At 45.5% G+C, this 18791-nt stretch overlaps 1 protein-coding gene across 3 annotated transcripts in view; it reads left to right on the top strand.

Annotated features, from left to right (window-relative positions):
• Positions 1–18791, top strand: part of LOC139266807 (kinesin-like protein KIF3C) — a 286002-nt gene that overhangs the window by 177313 nt on the left and 89898 nt on the right. For all 3 annotated transcript variants that reach the window (XM_070884408.1, XM_070884409.1, XM_070884407.1), the window contains exon 4: positions 15143–15244. In XM_070884408.1, the coding sequence (XP_070740509.1) occupies positions 15143–15244 (102 nt within the window). The remainder of the gene's footprint in view (positions 1–15142; positions 15245–18791) is intronic.

Below are 18791 nucleotides of genomic sequence, written 5' to 3'. Positions count from 1 at the left end.
GTGTGGGCTGGCCAGTGCTGCCCCTGGGCCCTCGCCTCTTCTGGGCCCCGAACCCTCGCCTTTCCTGGGCCCCGATCACGTCCCTCTACAATCTCTCGCTGCTCCTTCGCCCTGACCTCGCCGCTCCTGCTGTACCTGTCCATGCTTCAATCACCGACCTGGTCCATGGTGACATTCATCGGAGCTGGCCGGGGAGCAGAAGGAGCAGCGTGGCAGCCTGGACCAGCAGTCTGCGAAGCCCCCAGCCTGCAAGCACCAGAATAAACAGTATCTCACAGATGACTGACAAGGTGTTCTGCAGAGTACTTCATTAGACTGATTCTCTAACTCTCACCTACAGTGCTTGGGGTGAGTTTTGAGGCTTTTATGCTCGTGAAAGAACGCTGGTGAATTGTCATTTCATGTAATGAAGTAGTCAATATGTATAGTTTCTATAATAATTAGAATATATGAATCCCATAATCCCCTCCCCATTCCAAGCAATGTGTTGTAGCATCTGTTCCTTTTCCCTCCCACCAGGCACTCTTGTTGTGTTCCTAACACAGATGAGACTGCACACAGGGAGGTTAAAGTAACAGTGACCTCAGTCTTTATTAAGACACTTCAGAGTGAGTAATAGGCCTTAGGGGCTGGCTTATATACAGTGCTCCCAAGGGATGCTGGTGAGGCCCTTCGAAGACTCCTCCAGCTCCTGCGTCATGTAGGCCGAAGTCAGGTCGAGCTTGGTGAATGTCTTGCCTCCTGCCAGTGTCGCAAATAGGTCCGCCTGCCTTAGGTAGTGGGTATTGGTCCTGTAGCGAGAAACGATTAATAGTTACTTTATAATCGCCGCAAATCCAGACTGTGCCATCGCTTTTGAGTCCTGGAACAATCGGGCTGGCCCACTCGCTGAATTCCACTGGGGAGATGATGCCCTCGCGTTGCATCCTGTCCAGCTCGATTTCCACTTTCTCCCTCATCATGTGAGGTACCGCTCGCCTTGTGGTGAATGGGTCATGCCTCTGGGACCAAGTGGATCCGCACCTTCGCCCCGGAAAGATTTTCAATGCCTAGCTCAGAAAGAGAAGGAAATTTGTTAAGAACCTGGGTACATGAGGCCTCATCGACATGTGATAGCGCTTGGATGTCATCCCAGTTCCAGCGGATTTTGCCCCCCCAGCTCCTTCCAAGCAGTGCGGGGCCATCGCCCGGGACAATCCAGAGTGGCAGTTCGTGCACCATGCCCTCGTAGGTGACCTTGACCATGGCGCTGCCCAGGACAGTGATAAGCTCTTTGGTGTATGTTCTCAGTTTCATGTGGATGGGGCTCAGGGCTGGTCTGAGTGCCTTGTTGCACCACAGTCTCTCAAACATCTTTTTACTCATGTTAGATTGGCTGGCGCCAGTGTCCAGTTCCACGGCTACGGGTAAGCCATTCAATTTTACGTTTAGCATTATAGAGGCTCGAAATTGCTTTGATACACCATGGACCAATCTTCCTCTGGCATGTGGTGGTTAGCAGGTTTTGCAGAGCTTGCAGCTCATCTGCAAGCTCGTTGGAGGTGACCCATTGTTCCACAGCTCTTGCAAACATACCCTTTGAAGCGGCATGAATAGGCTGAATGGAAGCCTCCACAACGCCAACAAGGTGTGAATTGCCTTGCATTCATCCTTTGTTGCGGACTCTGAGTCATCTGGGACACCTGAGGCCTGCTGGCAGTTGCAGACGTGTGGTTTCTGCCCTGTACATTTCTGCTCGCAAACACAGTTCCAGTTAATTTATGAACATTGCTAGCACTTGTGTGCTGAGAGATTTGTTTGGTGTTATCACTGGTGGACATAAACGCCTGTGCTATCGCAACAGCCTTGCTGAGGGTCGGTGTCTCTACAGTCAAAAGTTTTCGTAGGATGGTCTCGTGGCCAGTGCCCAGTACAAAAAAGTCTCTGAGCATTTGCTCCAGGTAGCCATCAAACTCACATTGTCCTGCAAGTCGACTTAGCTCAGCGACGTAGCTCGCCACTTCCTGACCTTCAGATCGCTGGCACGTGTAAAACCGAAACCTCACCATCAGCATGCTCTCCCTCGGGTTAAGATGCTCCCAAACCAGTGTACACAGCTCCTCATATGACTTATCTGCGGGTTTCACTGGAGCCAGAAGATTCTTCATGAGGCTGTAGGTCGGTGCCCCGCAGACCGTGAGGAGGACCGCTCTCCTTTTTGCAGCACTTCCTTCTCCGTCCAGCTCGTTGGCTACAAAGTACTGGTCTAGCCGTTCGACATAGGCTTCCCAGTCCTCACCCTCTGAGAACTTCTCCAGGATGCCCACAGTTTGCTGCACCTTTGCGTTGGATTCATGTACTCGTTGCCAGTTGTTGTGTTCCTAACACAGATGAGACTGCACACAGGGAGGTTAAAGTAACAGTGACCTCAGTCTTTATTAAGACACACCAGAGTGAGGAACTGGCCTTAATTGCCGGCTTATATACAGTGCTCCCAAGGGATGCTGGGATCCCTTGGGACTTCAGGGGATGCGCTCCCTGGTGGCGGAACATGGGAATGCATGCTTTACAGATGCAAAACAACTATTTCATTGAGATATTTAATTCAGCAGGTTCAGTACACCAATTGATTCAGTGACCTGTATAATTGAGACCAGAGCCTTAAACTTCAGCTCGAGGTGGAGCTTGATGAAATTATACTTTCTGTTATGCTTTTGCCTTAGGAAATGTTTGGATTTATATTCCTTCTGACAATTAACATCTTGTGCTATAGCAGAATACAACTGAGCCTGGAAATGACACTGCAATATGATTGTACTGTATAAAAACTTAAGGCATTCAAATCAAATTATTCTTGCTGCAATTTTAACACAGTGGCTAATCTGTTTAAAACAAACAGTTTCAAATAAACAGGTTAATGCCACCATTTAAAATAGCAACACAACAGTGAAATTTGGGGCAGGTGGTTTAACATAAACTTATGTTTGGGTGAAATTAACCTAAAATGAAATAAAGCAGCCATTCTTTGTGTGTGAGCCTTCACAGTGAGTATTGCTGGATTTCTGAACCACAAAGCCCATCAGAGCCAAATCTGACCATATCCTTACCTGGTGTCCTGACATATGTGCTTTTAACCTGAGTCACACCGGAAAGCAATCGGAAATGATTTTTTTTTCTCACTCACTGACTCAGAGTGACCTCAATGCTGCACTTGCTGAGAGTCATCAGCTTAGCTCAGAGGCTTATCACATTTAAAACCGTGGAGATCAACAATAAAGTGCCATAATCAGTGTGGTTTACACAGTCATTGCCAGCCTGCCTTCCTCATCTTCTATTCCTTACTCCATTGAGCTTCATTGACAGTGAGGAGCATGTACAGGGATTACAGAAACAACGGAAGCATTTATTTTAAAAAATAGGAAGCACACAGCTTTTGAAAATGAGCCACAACGTGTTCTGGGTGACATATGAACTCAAGCCAAGGAAATTAATTATTACTGAGGCAGCAACTTGCTCCATTCCCCAACCTGAATCCAGTAACACAGCAATCATCGTGACCAGTGCAATATTTGATCATCTCTGTTTATACCAACTTTTAACCCCAGATTTTATCTAGCTCTTTTTTTTGAAGCAATTAATTGATACAGGATCAACTGGTTTGGTTGGGAGTCTTCCACATGTGCCACAAATAATCTCCTAATTTCAGTTGTAATTTTAGGCTTGTTAATGATTAAACTGTGCCCTTCAGTTCAATACTCCCAGCCCAAGTCAAATAATTAGTTCAGGAAGCATTGAGAGAAAGAAAAAAGAAAGATTTGGATTTATGTAGAACGCTTTACGGAAGTACTTTTGGAGTGTAGTCACTGTTGTAATCTGGGCTCAGAGTGGGACCTGAGTCTACTATTGGCACACATAGCTTTAGTAGGGGCTAGCAGAATTCCAAGGGTAGCCCAAGCAAGCCTCAGACATGCCCCCAAATGTTATAGTGGTATGTGCAGAACCAAGGCTGACCCCATCCCCAAAATGCAATTTGCTGGTTAGTGCAAAAAAGGTAGAAATCTTCAGTCCATTTCAAGGTTTACCTACCTTCACAATATTTGCAACCTGGTCATGTAACTTTGTACCATCAGAAAATGTTACAGCATTGTAAGAAGTATTCTCTTACAAATCACTTTTGAATAGTATGACGGGAGGTGGGGAGTGGGAATATCTGGAACAGCCCCTGCCTACTGATTATTATCCCTCAGGCAGACTTTCCTCCATTGATCATCACCTTTGCTTTCTACAGCCAAGGCAGTTTTCAGTCCAACCAGTACATTTTCCATTAATCTCATGAGCCTTAACTAACTTTAACACATGTTTCATCAAATTTCTTCCAAAAATTAAGTAAATTATGGCACCACTATTCCTCTCCTGTGTACCTGGGGAACATTTAGTTTCTAGGAGCAAAAAAGAGAAGAAAGATGTGGAGACATTTGGGGGGGGGGGAGGGGCGAATTTCCCTGTTGCTCACCGCCACTGGGGGCAAGAAAGGGGGGATGGAGGGGTGCTACCAGCTCCCGCGAAATTGCGCAGCAGTTAGCGGAGGCGTGAATGCAGTAGTGCCACGCCCCACTGGTAACGTCCCAGGCCGCCGCACGTCCGGCAATGACGTCATCGCCATGCTCAGCCACCCCTTTTCACCCCGCAGTGGCCCATTTCTGTCCCGTGGCGGAAATTGGGCAGCATCCCATGAGGCTGCTGCGGGCGATGTAATCGGGGCGAAAGTTAAAGGGGAGGTGTGCTGCGCCGCACTTCGGACCGCCATTTTTTTTTTAACCAATCCACTTACTGGTTGGGTTGTTGTCTGATGCTTTTGTGGGGTCCGGGCCACGATCATGCAGCCTGGCATTCTGTTTCAGTGCCGGCCTGCGGTCACGGCACCGTGCATCCCTGGTGGCCCAGTGGAGGCCATCAAAAGGCCTGCAGAGCTCACAGCTTCCCTCCCATTTAACGGAAAAGGAGGGGCGTTGAAACACGTCAGCGCTTTGCAGAGATGCCGCGATGCGCCCGCATAGCGCTCCGAGCCCGGCCCGAAACATTGCGCTCTACTTGTGAGGGGCAATAACCCCAATTTCGCTTCCGAGGCAGGACTTTTGCTCCAGGCGCAGAATGTCCTGCCTCGGAAAGGTTACCGCCCCCAACTGGGGCAATAGCCAATTTTGGCACCTTGGTCTCCAACCCATATACGTTGTCCTGTACTACTTCACCATCCAAAGTGGCCTGGACTTGGGCATTCCTGGCTATGGATACTTTGAAGGCAGAAATACATGGAGGAGAGCATCAGGATGACCATCCATCAGAGAACTGGACAGTGGCTGCAAGGGGAATCATAATGCAAGTTTCCTCATCTGTTTAACACATTTCAAAAACAGGAATAATCCTTCAATCCAGTGCCCATCCTAACAACACAATACATCAGACTTTTTCAGTCAACATGACCATGCAATAATAATCAGCTGATTAAATAAGTCTGCATGAAATAAGTGCAACCTTTCTTGTTAGACTCTAATCTCCAAGAGGAACAAAGCACAATGTAAGTGCACCTATTTACATTAATAAAACAAGTTCCAAATTGAATAGAAGCTGATCTATTCTTTCTTAACACCATGCTTCCCATGAGTGCCGACCCGTGTCTTTCTTCTATTCTAGTATTTCTCCTAGCTACAATCTGAGGACCAGTATCAAAAGAGGTCGTTGGCTATTCCTATGCTACAAAAGGATCATGCAACTGAGGTGGCTTGCCTCTGTTAGAACCTTGCTCCTGGGATGGAGCCACTGCATCTCTGGAGCTTGTGTCTCAGCAGCCTGGTGTTGACTCCTGAAGTGGTGCTCTGAGGGTGAAGGCTGGATGCTTGGCTTGTACTGCTGTGGTGAGAAATCGCAGCCTCTGGCAGGTCACTTCTAACTGTTGCCATTCCACAGGGCCCTGAGTTTGAGACCCCACTGATCAGTAGGAAGCCTGGTCTAAATGCAACAATCAGATCCTGGAAACCCTGAGAGACAGCGGCCTGCATCCTGGCCCTCATGATCTGGAAGCCAGTACATAGGATGCAGTCTGTTCTATCCCCTATTGCCACCAGAGATGCAGTCTGCTTCTTTGGACGGGGGCACTGAATGGCCCTTTGCCATTTCTGAGGTGGGGGTTGTCACATGCTCCATTGATATCTGCAGTGAAGAAAATTCTTTCTTGATGTCATTGCAAGTGATGGTTGTAGACTCCTGATCATACCTGTCATATGCTACACATCCTCAGAAACTGATCGCGGAGCCTGCGCATAGATATAATGTTCCTCAAATATCCTTTGTAAGGCTAGTACCCATGTGCTGTGGACCTCGTGAATCCAAAACAATGATTGGCCTTCTCTTTGGCTTTAGCTGGGAAGCTAACACATCCTCGCCCATCAGCTATCCTCTGACTCTCTTGTGCTCTGTGAATCACCCCATGCCACATCCTCATTAATACCATCTACTTCTTCTGTATGAAAGTATCTGAGTTGATGTGTGGGCAGAAAAATCAAGTGATGCTTCAGCGCCACCACTCGTGAGAGGATGTAATTGCAGCATGAAGTTTATATAAAGAGTTTCCTTTATAATTGTGATATCTGTATAGGAATTTATAACGGAAATGTCAAAATAAAAACAGAATGTATAACTTCAAAATAGGGACTGAGTTGCGCCTGTCTGCCCTGGTCCAATTGTCCCCTGCCCTCGAATCATAGTTCACCTGAAGACTACATTTGGTGTTAACTTCCTTTGTGTAACACAATGATAGATTGACTCGTAACTTTGTCTGCATACCATGGTTCAATTATCCCTTGTTCTCTAGTCCTGCTTAACTTGAAGACTATACTTCATGCGACAACATGAGAGATCGACTAGTAATGTATTAAAAGTCTTACATCTGCGCACACTTCCATTATAGATTCCTATGTCCACATTTAGGAGGGAAACAGCCTATGTAAACTTGCATTACCGTAAATACATCCTTGCACAAGTGGGGGGCACTATAGTGTCCCAGTTTAACATCTCCCAGCTCCCCAACCGCTACTATTATTGTGTCTGTAAGCACTCCAGAAATGACTCCACGAGGTAAGGTATTGTACTTGAACTGTGGTGACCTTAGTCCATTTATTGCAGTTCTGAGTGAGGGTACAGCATAGTGAACTCCCTTTTATACCTGGTTATCTGTCGTGTATAGGTGACTCCTCGGTCTCCACCAATTGCACCCTCTGATGGTACAAGCATACTGTATACAGTATGAAGGTACATCCAGTAGTCTTATGTAAATGTACTTTGAGTGTACAGAGAGTATATTTATGTTATACATACACAACATCACTGTCCCCTAAGTCTTTTGCCACTGGCCTTTGCACTGTGTGCTCTGTCCCTCGACTTGAGTGCCCAAAGCCCATGCTTTGGCATAGACCCCCCAAGTCCTTATTGCCACAACATTGGGAAATGGTCAGCAGTGGACGGTTGGAGGTTGCAGTGGGGGTTGAGTGGGTTCTGGGTGTGATCCATGTGTGTCCATGGCTACATACATCCATTCCCTCCACCACCCCCATACATAGACCATGTGTGTGGCTCAACACCTGCATGTGCATACATGTACAGAAAGAAAACAAAAAGAAACATAGAATTAATTACACCACTATTTGGGTTCTGCAGTTGTGGAACAAGTACATTTTACAGGTAAGGTACATACGTGGTATCACAGTCTTGCCCCTGGGTTGTGTAGGTGCAGGTGGGTGAGGACACTAGTTCCAGAGTAACCGGACTGTGTCCAGGTTGTCTGATGGTGGCGTTGTGCCCCCTGTCAGCTGGATGGGCTCGGATCGCTCACCTGACTGAGTCTCACGGCCTTTGCCGTTGCCTAGTGGTTGGCAGAGCCACAAGAGTGTGTGGCCTCCCTGTCCTCCTTTGAAAGCTGCGGTGTCTCTTTGCTGCCCTTCAGCGATACTGGGAGCCTGGTCAACCCAGGTCCCATTGGGAAAATGGGAGGGTGCTAGCCTCTTGCTCCCAGTACGAGGCCTGGTGGCCAGAGAGGTAGAGCCGAAGAGGGGCAGGGTACCTGTAGTGGTGCCTTTGCCGTCCGCTGATCGCTGGCCCTGCAGCTGGTATGCTCCCTCTGTGTGGCCATGCTCCCTGTGGCATCACATTGGTTCTGGAGACGTAGGCTACATGGTGCCGCTGGACCTGGGTGCTTCCGACGGGAGGTTGCCCTTGGTTTTGTTGCCATGCATGTAGAACCCGGCATCGCACATCATCACTTCATTTACTCTTACAATACATTGGTTCCGACCACATTCGCCCAACTTAACATGGTTAGTTACATTTACATACTTGAATTTGTCAATTACATCTCTTACATATGTATCACCGGCATCGTTGTATAAAGAGTGGAACTTGTATAAAGAGTGGAACTGTCCCTTTAATTACGATGGGTTGCTGGTCTTCTTGAAGAGGGCCTTGCAATCTTTACCCCAATCCAGTTCGCTGCTCGGCATCACGTGTTGCTCCCTCAATGCTGCCCCTCGTGGTCTGGCCGCCGCCATCTTTACTTCAGGCGCTTCACCTCGTGGTTCGGGCGCCATCTTCTTTCTCGCCACGAGGTAGGCTGCAGTGATCCTTTCCTCCCCAGGTTCTGCCACGGAAGCAGGGAAGTTACCTTCTGCGCTGACTTTCTTCCTCCGGAGTCTTGCCACTGGAGCCTGGAAGGTGAGATCGGGTCGTTTCGGCTGGATCATCTTGCAGATCCAGCCGATGGAGGTGGACACAAGGGCGAGCCAGTTGAACGGTCTGGGCCGTCTCCAGGACCAATGTGTATACAGTATGAAGGTACATCCAGTAGTCTTATGTAACTGTACATTGAGTGTACAGGGAGTATCCTTATATTACACATACACAACAACTATAAGAGAAACTCCTCCAGTTCAACCAACTCTATATTTCTGCTTTCCAAATTGCCATAACTTTTTTCATTTGTGATAATGTTATATGAAATAAGGACAGAATGTTTGGCTTTAAAATGTGCACTGAATTACATCTCTCCACTCTGTTCTATTTATTCCTCTCCCGCTAACCCCACTTCACCTGAAGACTATGGTTTTCATCCCCTGTGTGCATTACCATGAGAAATCAACTACGTAGATAGATTCTTAACAAATATTCTTTAAAAATACTTCGGACAATATGCCTGTGTCCATTCTCACACCTCGATGAGAACAATCTGGTCTTAGTGAATCCTGGTTAGTTTATTTTCGGGTTTCAGCAGGCTGCATCGGACCCAGATGTTGAGAGCCGGCAGCAGGAGCACAGGTCCTGGTACAATTTAGAAGCAGCTTTAAATGTGGGTGAGATTCCAGAAAGATCTCCTGGAAATCGTTGTTAACGTTTTCATTATTTTCGATGTACAAATACTTTAAACCACTCATTTTACAGCAATCATTGTGGATCTATTTGATCACCTGATTTATTATTTATTAGTAGCAGTAAGGCTGAATGAATAATTGTGACGAAAAACTAATGGCATCTGTTTCAGAATCTAACTCCTATGAAGAGCAGCATCTACTCCCTCCTCTCTATTAATAAACAGAAGCGCTTGACAAAGGAGCAGCAAATCTCATCCAATATTCATGACACTAGGGGTGCCATTAGTGAGGTCATCATAATCTTCTGTGTGCTGTCTTCTCTGGAAGGTCTGAATTGGGACTGGATTTGAATACTAAATGACACTCATCTCCTTTGTGTTTTTAGTGGTAAATGCAAAGTTAACAGTTGTCTATAATAAGTTAGGACTCTGCCAGTAAAATTAAGTTGGCATTGAAAACTTTCAACCCACTAACCTTTCTCACTTCATCCATGGAACTTTTAATAAGCTTTTATTATTTTAGCATGAGCTTGCTTTGCTTTGTGATAGGGAACATATCTTTAATATACAAATCTAAGAAAAAAACACTTAGGGTTAGAAATTGCGTAGCGCCCCGTTTGGGACGCTAACTTTTCAGGAAGTGCAAAAGTATCGGCGAGCGAAAGCGATTAGCAGAGTGCTGAACAATGTTCTGTACAGCGCTTCCATCTTTGGAAGCTCCTTCGCTCGCTTAAAAGGAAGGGCCAATGTTGGTTTGAATCAATCTTCATTCTATCTTTGTGGGGCCAAGGGACCTGCGCTATGTGCATAACAGCCCCAAGCACTCAAAGAGAGTGGAGGGCTGAGAAATCGCGCAGAGATCATCGGTCAAAATCAATCAGAAGGCACCAGACTGGTGCCAGTAATAAAGTTTGTTCTACCTGACCACCACTGACTTTAAATATTGCTCCCCAAGCGGCCAGTCGAGGTGACAACGTTTCCTGCAGCTGCCATTGTTGAAGCCCGACGATGCTGTGGGGGGGGGGTGGGGGGGGCGTCACATCCGGGGCAGTAACAGGGTGCTGTGCACTGGATGAAGTCATGATCTACGATTCACAAGAGAGCAAGATGGTAAGTGTTAGTGCCAGCGCAAAACTGCCAGGGAAGTTCGTGGGTGTCGATGATTTTGGCACGCCCGATTGGTAACCCCTTAGTGTCCCGTTACCGCCCTCCGCAGGCACAAAGCAGGCCAATTTCTCGCCCTTAGGATTTAGAAAAATTAGTTATCAGTTGGAGGCACAGATTTTTGCAAACATTAATGACTCGTGAGCGTGATTGAAATTTGCACTCCAGGCCTAGAGTGGCATAGGGAAGCTAGCACTTAGCAGACCGCAGGCTTGCTGTTACTCAGGCAGACTGTCCTCTCCATGACTACTCCTCCGACATCTGTCTCCATGACTACTCTTGGCTTTCACCTTGGCAACAACAGGAAGCGCAAGGCACACATAGCTATTCTTAGCCTGGGCATCCATGCAGAAAAGAACAAGGTGATGGGGGAATCTCAGAGTTATGGAGCAGGCAAGAAGAGGAATTGTGGCAAATTAAGTGGGCAGCCGAGAGAATTTAGATACATAGGCAAGATGGGCTAATCGGAGGCATCGAACAGGCAGGAAGAAAACTCATCTGTCCTTCAGAGGCCTTATCATTTTTAAAGTTTCAAAAAATGTTAGGCTAATCAGGGCATTTCAAAGGCATGATGATGGGAAATGTTGAAAATACAGAGCAAATGATGTGAAATCAGAGGAAGGGAAAATCTCATTTGTAGCCAAAAAAATGATACCGTCTCCTCTTTAACAGTTACCAATAATGAGCGTACTCAGCCATAAACTACTTCTCCTTTTACCAGCCAGTAGGAATAGAATTTTCTGGTACAGTAATCGGATATTTCCTAACTCAAAAATGGTAATATTGAAACTGAGAAGCAGAAGTATAGATTTTTTATATCAACTGTTGTGCCTTGAAATTTTCAAAATACTGTACAGTCATTCGGACAAGTTGATAGTGTTCATTCTGCAAAGACGCAGTGGATTTTATTGCCAGATGATATAGCTGGTCACTAAGATTAGCAGGGATCAGTGTCCGTTCCAGTTCTAAATATGCTGATTCTAGCACTTAAACCCAAGCAGAGAAATTCACTAGGGACCAAGATTTGAGTTAGTATTGAACTTTCATTGGGGTTCGGCAGGCCGAAGCATTGCCTGCTGACATGAGAACTACCATCAAAGTAACGGTGAGGAAAAGATTCTGAGATCACATTCCCACTTTCTATCCACTGTCCAGGAGAACTCAATCGTACTTTGGGAGTAGACTCACGATTAATTTGTGAGAAAAGGCTTTGTACTTAGGGCGCAGCACAAGAGGGACTGCCCTATTTCACACAAAGGAGCAGTGGGTCTGCGACATGAGAAACATCATGTAACTCATTGCACCAGAGGGACGATTTTCAATTCAGCTGGGTATCAAGGAAGTGGGGGAATTAACCTGCCTGCCTGATGTTGCTGGTGGGAGGCCTGATGGGTTTTGATGATCAGGTCTGATTGCAATAAAATTGCTGAGCTGGCAGCACCCAATGAGTGCTGATGGGAAGTTCGCCAGTCGGGGAGGGAGGTGGAAAATCACAACAGCTCCTCCACAAAGCAGAGTCAGCACATATACTTTAAGGTGGGGGGATAACACCAAGAGGGGTAGAGGGATCGGCAATGGGCGGGACAGTTTTAGTGGGGCGAGGGGGGCGGATTCTCCTCTTGGATCCACATACAGTAACTCATTGAAAAAATATATTTTTAATCTTTTCAAGGTGGCTTCCAGTGGTCTCTTGTGTCCAGTGGCAGACCAGAATTGCACTGATATCCTAAACAATAGGACCCTGATTTGAATATATCAGTGAGGCTCCTGCCTGTTTCAGGCAGGGGCACTGGACATCTATTTCATGACTCCCTCCAAAATTTCAGACGGCATGAAGTTTTATTTTTGCAATATCTGTCTCACTCCCGCCCCAATTTTTAGACGGGAACAGGATGGCGGAGAGATTTGAATCAGCCCAGATATATATATAAAATACACATTGTAATGATATCTACTGCTGAGTTTGAAGTTTTACAGGTCAGAATGGTCTCATTTTACTCTTCAATTGGGCAAATGCACTTCCTTCCAAGTAGGCAAACTGAATGCTGTGAGTAATAGCAGCTGAATCCTTTCACAACCGAAGAAAGCATTTAGATCACCCTGAAAGATAATAAACTACAGCACCTATGGAGGTTTTTCCTACTGAAGCTGAAGAACAAATAACCAGTTCTAAGTCATCCAGGAGCAACTAATGTGCAATTGAACAGAGAGCCAGCAATGCTGCATTTTTGTTTGTTTGCTCTCCTCACCTTTGGAACTTCAAGCCAGCTTCAGGTGGGAGAAATTAACACGATGCGGGAAGTAAACCCTGAATACATTTTCATGGTGCATATTAATTGCTGCTCAACAAGTAGTTAATTAAAAAAACAGGTAATAATGTAAAATTGCTGTTAAAAAGTATTTACTCCCAGGAGTGATTTTAGGTTCATGGGCAAAAGTTAATTATTCCTATTTAATGGCCAATTATTGTGTGCGCAAACACCAGCTACAAAGCAAATTTAACCCTGTTCTGTACATTCAGTAAATTCTGTAGATTGTATTTTGTGCTGTCGAAAAGATGCAATTTTTACTTAATCTATTCAAGAAATAAAGCGTAGCATTCAGACAGAAATCCAATGTAGACACTCAAAGTAGGAGTGAATACAAAGAAAGCAAAAATCCCTCTCTCAGGTAGTTCAGGAACAGTTATTGACATGAACATGAAGTAACAGAATGAGTAATATTTTGAGTAGTTGATCTCTTAGACATTCATTATTCCAAGTATTACTTGATAAGTTACTCTGCCATCAAGGAGTGCCACTGATTCGCTCTAACATTTCCTATGAACAGTCTGAAGGTCCATAGTCACATAGGCCACCTACCATCAGTGGTACTGCTGCCAGAAGAGCACCGAATGCACCACCACAGTCACATACACACAGTCTTGTAGAAATCATGGCACAGAAAGAGGCCATTTGACCCATCACACCAGTGCCTGTGCCAGCTCATCAACTAGAGCTATTGATCCTCATCCCAATTCCTGCCCTTTCCCCTATATTTTTATACAATATAACCCACAGTAGGAGGCACTTGTGCCAGTTCTGTATTCAGTCCCAGTCCCCTGCCCTTTCCCCATACCCTTTTAATTTTTTCTTTTGCAAATATTTATCAAATTTCCTTTTTAAATCCTTGTGGATTCTGCTTCCAGTAATGTTAATGGGAGTAGATTCCAGGTTCCAGGTTGGATTTTACTCTGAACTATTGCCTATTTTGGAGTGGATATGGGGCATAAACAGAGTAAAATGGGCTCTTAGCTACCTTCTCAAACAACCACTGAAAAATTCCAATTGGATTATCTTCTTTAAAAAGCACCAGTTCCCTTTAAGGCCTCCCAGGAGCACAAACTACATCGTAAATAGGCTGAAGGGAGGTGGCTAACCTCTCTGACCCATTTCCTCCAATTTATGTCCAAAATCATCCAAATAAATACCATGACTATATAAGTGACAGTATTAAGGTATCCTTGTGATACTGCTCCTCCCTTCCACTTCCAGGTAATCAGTAGTGCTCAGTGTCTCACCGGGTGAAAACCCTTCTGATTCATTCCTCCCGAGTGGATGTCTTTGTGCTACCACTTGCCATGATGTAATTGGTGAGGAAGTGGCAGCAGTTGACACGTGGCTCTGACAGATTTCCCAGTGGAGATGTCCAGGTGGTAATCATCATAGCAGGCCTCTTCCTATAAGACACCCCCTACTATCTGTAGCACAGAAGATTTTGTTTAGCAACACACACTGTGACATTCTCCCTTGAAGGAGCTGCAATATTTTGAGAAAGCGCCTAAAGTTAAAACAAGCCATCATGAGTATTTTCCAGCTTTTACCAACTTTCCGGTCTCCAGAAAAATACTGCGGTGTGCTGCTGGCCCGGCCTCATCCTACGTCCCCTCCACTCACTCCCCACCACACCCCCGCCCCTGAGGATCTACCTGCAGGACTCTGCCAATGTGCCAGCCAGCCAACGAGCCTCATTGGATGTGCCCCTTTGGCATCCACAGCTCACAGGTCAAATTGGAATGAAGCCAGGGCCTCGCAGTCGTGGCTGCCACTTCGCTGTGGTCCAAATAGTTGACACTAGTCGGCCACCCAAAGAAATAATGGTAGCCACCATAGAACAAACTTCAGCATGACTGTATTGTTGCTGTTTGGTGAAGAATGTTTCCCTTAGCACCAGTTTTAGTTGTATTAATGGGCAATTGATATATAGGTACCTTAGGTGTGTGACCAGCCACATTGGATCAATCTTCCTATTAATGCGTTTAATTGTTTTTTTTTACCACTTCAGCAGCCCTTTTCTGATGTTACAAACAGGCATTAAGAAACCTATAACCCGAAAATCCTTTGGGCAGCATGTCAACCCATCCAGCACATCCTGGTGTCATTCTATTATTGGAGTAATTACAGACGTGGGAATTTTCTCCCATAATGTTTATTCCAAGAGGTTCTTCTTTCTAATTATTTGTCGCTACTATAGCATTGGAATTTTCAAAGACTTGTTCAGTGATTCTGTGATGTGTTGTAAATTGATATTCTTCCCTACTTTCTGCAGGCTATGGAAAGCAAGCTGCTGGTTGGGGGCAAGAACATCATGGACCATACCAATGAACAACAAAAAATGCTGGAGCAGAAGAGGCAAGAGATTGCAGAGCAGGTGAATGCCTCTTTAATTGACTTAGTGGTTTGGTAATGTTAAAGTGTTAACTTTGAGTTTTATCCCATTACCTTCAAGAGTAATGAAGATATTTTACAGCATCCTTGGTAATGCAGATTATGGTGAACAGTGCTTGATGAACCAAAACACACAATTAATATGCTGTTCATATAAATAATGTGAATTTTCCTATATTTAGTCAATATGCACAGATTCTTCAAGATATATCGATAAGCATTTCCAGTGTTCTGCTGTTCAGCCATGCAGAGCAGAACATGCCAAGTTTGATTTTTGCTCTGTAGCGAGTTAATTGATCTGTCAGAATACCACATTTTGCCTCAGCATCCCTCAGTTAGGGTTGAAGGGGAAAATCTGGCAGAGTTACCAGGCCTGATTGCAATCTATTGAGTCCTATTGGAAAAATTTGCATGTGTGGAAATTGGGGCTCGTATTTCTTTGGGACTGGGGCACGTTTCCAGAATAAAAAGGCTGGAAGAGCATTGAAGGGCCCAGGAGCCAGAAGTCTTTGTCCGCTGCTCCCAAGTTCAGAATGAAATTTCATGTCAAATCTGCCCCGTACATGGCCTGATATTGAAGAGGAGGCAGAGCTGGCGGGATGGCACCTTTCGCCAAAATTTCTGTGGCTCCCACCTCTTCTGTATCCAGCAACCTGGATGTCGGAGCGATACTGGCATCATGGTCAATGGAGGAGCTCAGGTGGTGACTACAGAAATAGTGATACAATTAAATCAATTCTTAAAGTGTGGGGTGGCGGTGGTGGGGGGCGGGGGGGAATGATTTCCACCAAATTTCTTTATAGCTTTTAGCAGTTACAACAGCTTGCCTTTATGAAGCACCACATTTTGCAGCCCCCTCTTCCCCCCGAAGAAGCCTGCAAGAATGAATCAAGTGAAGTGGCACTGCTGACCCTGTCAGTAACATGTGTAGGTGGAAAATTGTGATTCTGCTCCTTGCAGTTATGGCAGCGAAGTAACATTGGAGGTTTGCGGCTCCAGGATGAACACCGGATTACGTTTGACTGACGCTCTCCACAATCAAATAATCTACCAACACAAACCGTTTAAACTCACACATGAAAAAGGATAATTGTGTGAGGGACTTTGAGAGACAGCAGCATTTATTGCTAAATGCTCTTTCCTATTGACATCAAATCTGCAATCTGTCCTTCCTCGGATGTGGAGCCACTGACTCAACCCTTGCCGCTTTTTGGGAGGGGGTATCCTGCAGCTTCGAATGAAACTGCCCCACACTCCATTGGTGCCTTCAATGAAGACAAAGGGCAGAATTTTGCCTACCTCGGCGGGTCCGGTGCGGGTGGTAGCCATGTCGGGTCCCGACCGCGCTACTGGCTCCATCCCACTGTTCAAAATGAACTTACCTTAATGGGGCCTATTAAGCCCATCCAGTGTGCTGTAGGTTAAGGAATTATCGACATATTTTTTGCAAAATATATAACAGGAAAATGAACTTTAGATTTTGAAGGAATACATAGAACAATTTATGTGTTTAACTCTTAAAGAATGTGGAGCACGCTGTGAAGAGAACATAAAATGAATCAAAGAAGTCAAGAGGGGAACCAAATGCTCAGGAATCAGCCCACACAGCAGGCAGCATGATAAGGGTTAAACCAATATTTAACTGAACTAAAATCCCCGCCTTTCATGTTAACAAATGTGTTAACAAATAATGCTGTGCTGAGAGCGAACAAAGTTCCCGTCTTTCATGTTAACAAATGTTTCTGTGCTTTGGGAATTGAATGTTTTCTTTGACCGAACCAAATGCAGTAACAAATTCCATTATTTGTCTTTGCCTTACATCTGTGTTATTTGTGGCAGTTAAATTGTAATTTCAAAGATTGTAGAGACATCTGTGTTATTGTCACGGCTAGCGTTCTCGATCACTCTCACTTCAAAAGATTCATTGTAGACTGGCCGACTAAAATCTGTATAAAGGCCAATGAGACTTTTGGGTTTTTGAAGAGTCTGTCTTGGGCAACGAGGAACAAACCTTCCCCTGCATTTGCTGGAATGAATCGTTTCGAACCTATCCCTTTGAGTCTGTTATACAGAGCGTCGATCCATTATCTCAGTGGATCTGCTAGGGAGAAAGGGAGATTTCTCCTCAACACAGTGTATTACCCGGCTCAATGAGATGGAACAGATCTTTAAATGGACCATGGTCACATTACATTTGACGTTTCATATAACATAGTTCTGTCAGTGCACTACAGCATTGGAGTGTTGCAAATACCAACAATGACTGCACAGAGGCAGAGGGCTGCACTCAGGTTCTCCGATGACTCCCTCCATATAGAAACATAGAAACATAGAAAATAGGTGCAGGAGTAGGCCATTCGGCCCTTCGAGCCTGCACCACCATTCAATAAGATCATGGCTGATCATTCCCTCAGTACCCCTTTCCTGCTTTCTCTCCATACCCCTTGATCCCGTTAGCCGTAAGGGCCATATCTAACTCCTTCTTGAATATATCAATGGAACTGGCATCAACAACTCTCTGCGGCAGGGAATTCCACAGGTTAACAACTCTCTGAGTGAAGAAGTTTCTCCTCATCTCAGTCCTAAATGGCCTACCCCTTATCCTAAGACTGTGTCCCCTGGTTCTGGACTTCCCCAACATCGGGAACATTCTATCCGCATCTAACCTGTCCCGTCCCGTCAGAATCGTATATGTTTCTATGAGATCCCCTCTCATCATTCTAAACTCCAATGTACAAAGGCCCAGTTGATCCAGTCTCTCCTCATATGTCAGTCCTGCCATCCCGGGAATTAATCTGGTGAACCTTCGCTGCACTCCCTCAATAGCAAGAACATCCTTCCTCAGATTAGGAGACCAAAACTGAACACAGTATTCCAGGTGAGGCCTCACCAAGGCCCTGTACCACTGCAGTAAGACCTCCCTGCTCCTATACTCAAATCCCCTAGCTATGAAGACCAACATACCATTTGCCTCCTTCATCACCTGCTATATCTGTATTTCAACTTTCAATGACTGATGAACCATGACACCCAGGTCTCGTTGTACCTCCCCTTTTCCTAATCTGCCGCCATTCAGATAATATTCTGTCTTTGCGTTTTTGCCCCCAAAATGGATAACCTCACATTTATCCACATTATGCTGCATCTGCAATGCATTTGCCCACTCACCTAACCTGTCCAAGTCACCCTGCAGCCTCCTAGCGTCCCCCTCACAGCTCACACCACCACCCAGTTTAGTGTCATCTGCAAACGTGGAGATATTACACTCAATTCCTTCATCTAAATCATTGATGTATATTGTAAAGAGCTGGGGTCCCAGCACTGAGCTGTGCGGCAATCCAGTAGTCACTGCCTGCCATTTTGAAAAGGACCCGTTTATCCCGATGCTCTGCTTCCTGTCTGCCAACCAGTTCTCTATCCACGTCAGTATATTACCCCAATACCATGTGCTTTGATTTTGCACACCAATCTCTTGTGTGGGACCTTGTCAAAAGCCTTTTGAAAGTCCAAATACACCACATGCACTGGTT

Source organism: Pristiophorus japonicus, chromosome 7, assembly GCF_044704955.1.
Source record: "Pristiophorus japonicus isolate sPriJap1 chromosome 7, sPriJap1.hap1, whole genome shotgun sequence".
Lineage (NCBI taxonomy): Eukaryota > Metazoa > Chordata > Chondrichthyes > Pristiophoridae > Pristiophorus > Pristiophorus japonicus.
Note: the sequence above shows the minus strand (reverse complement) of the source record. Positions and strands in the feature narration are given on the sequence as shown.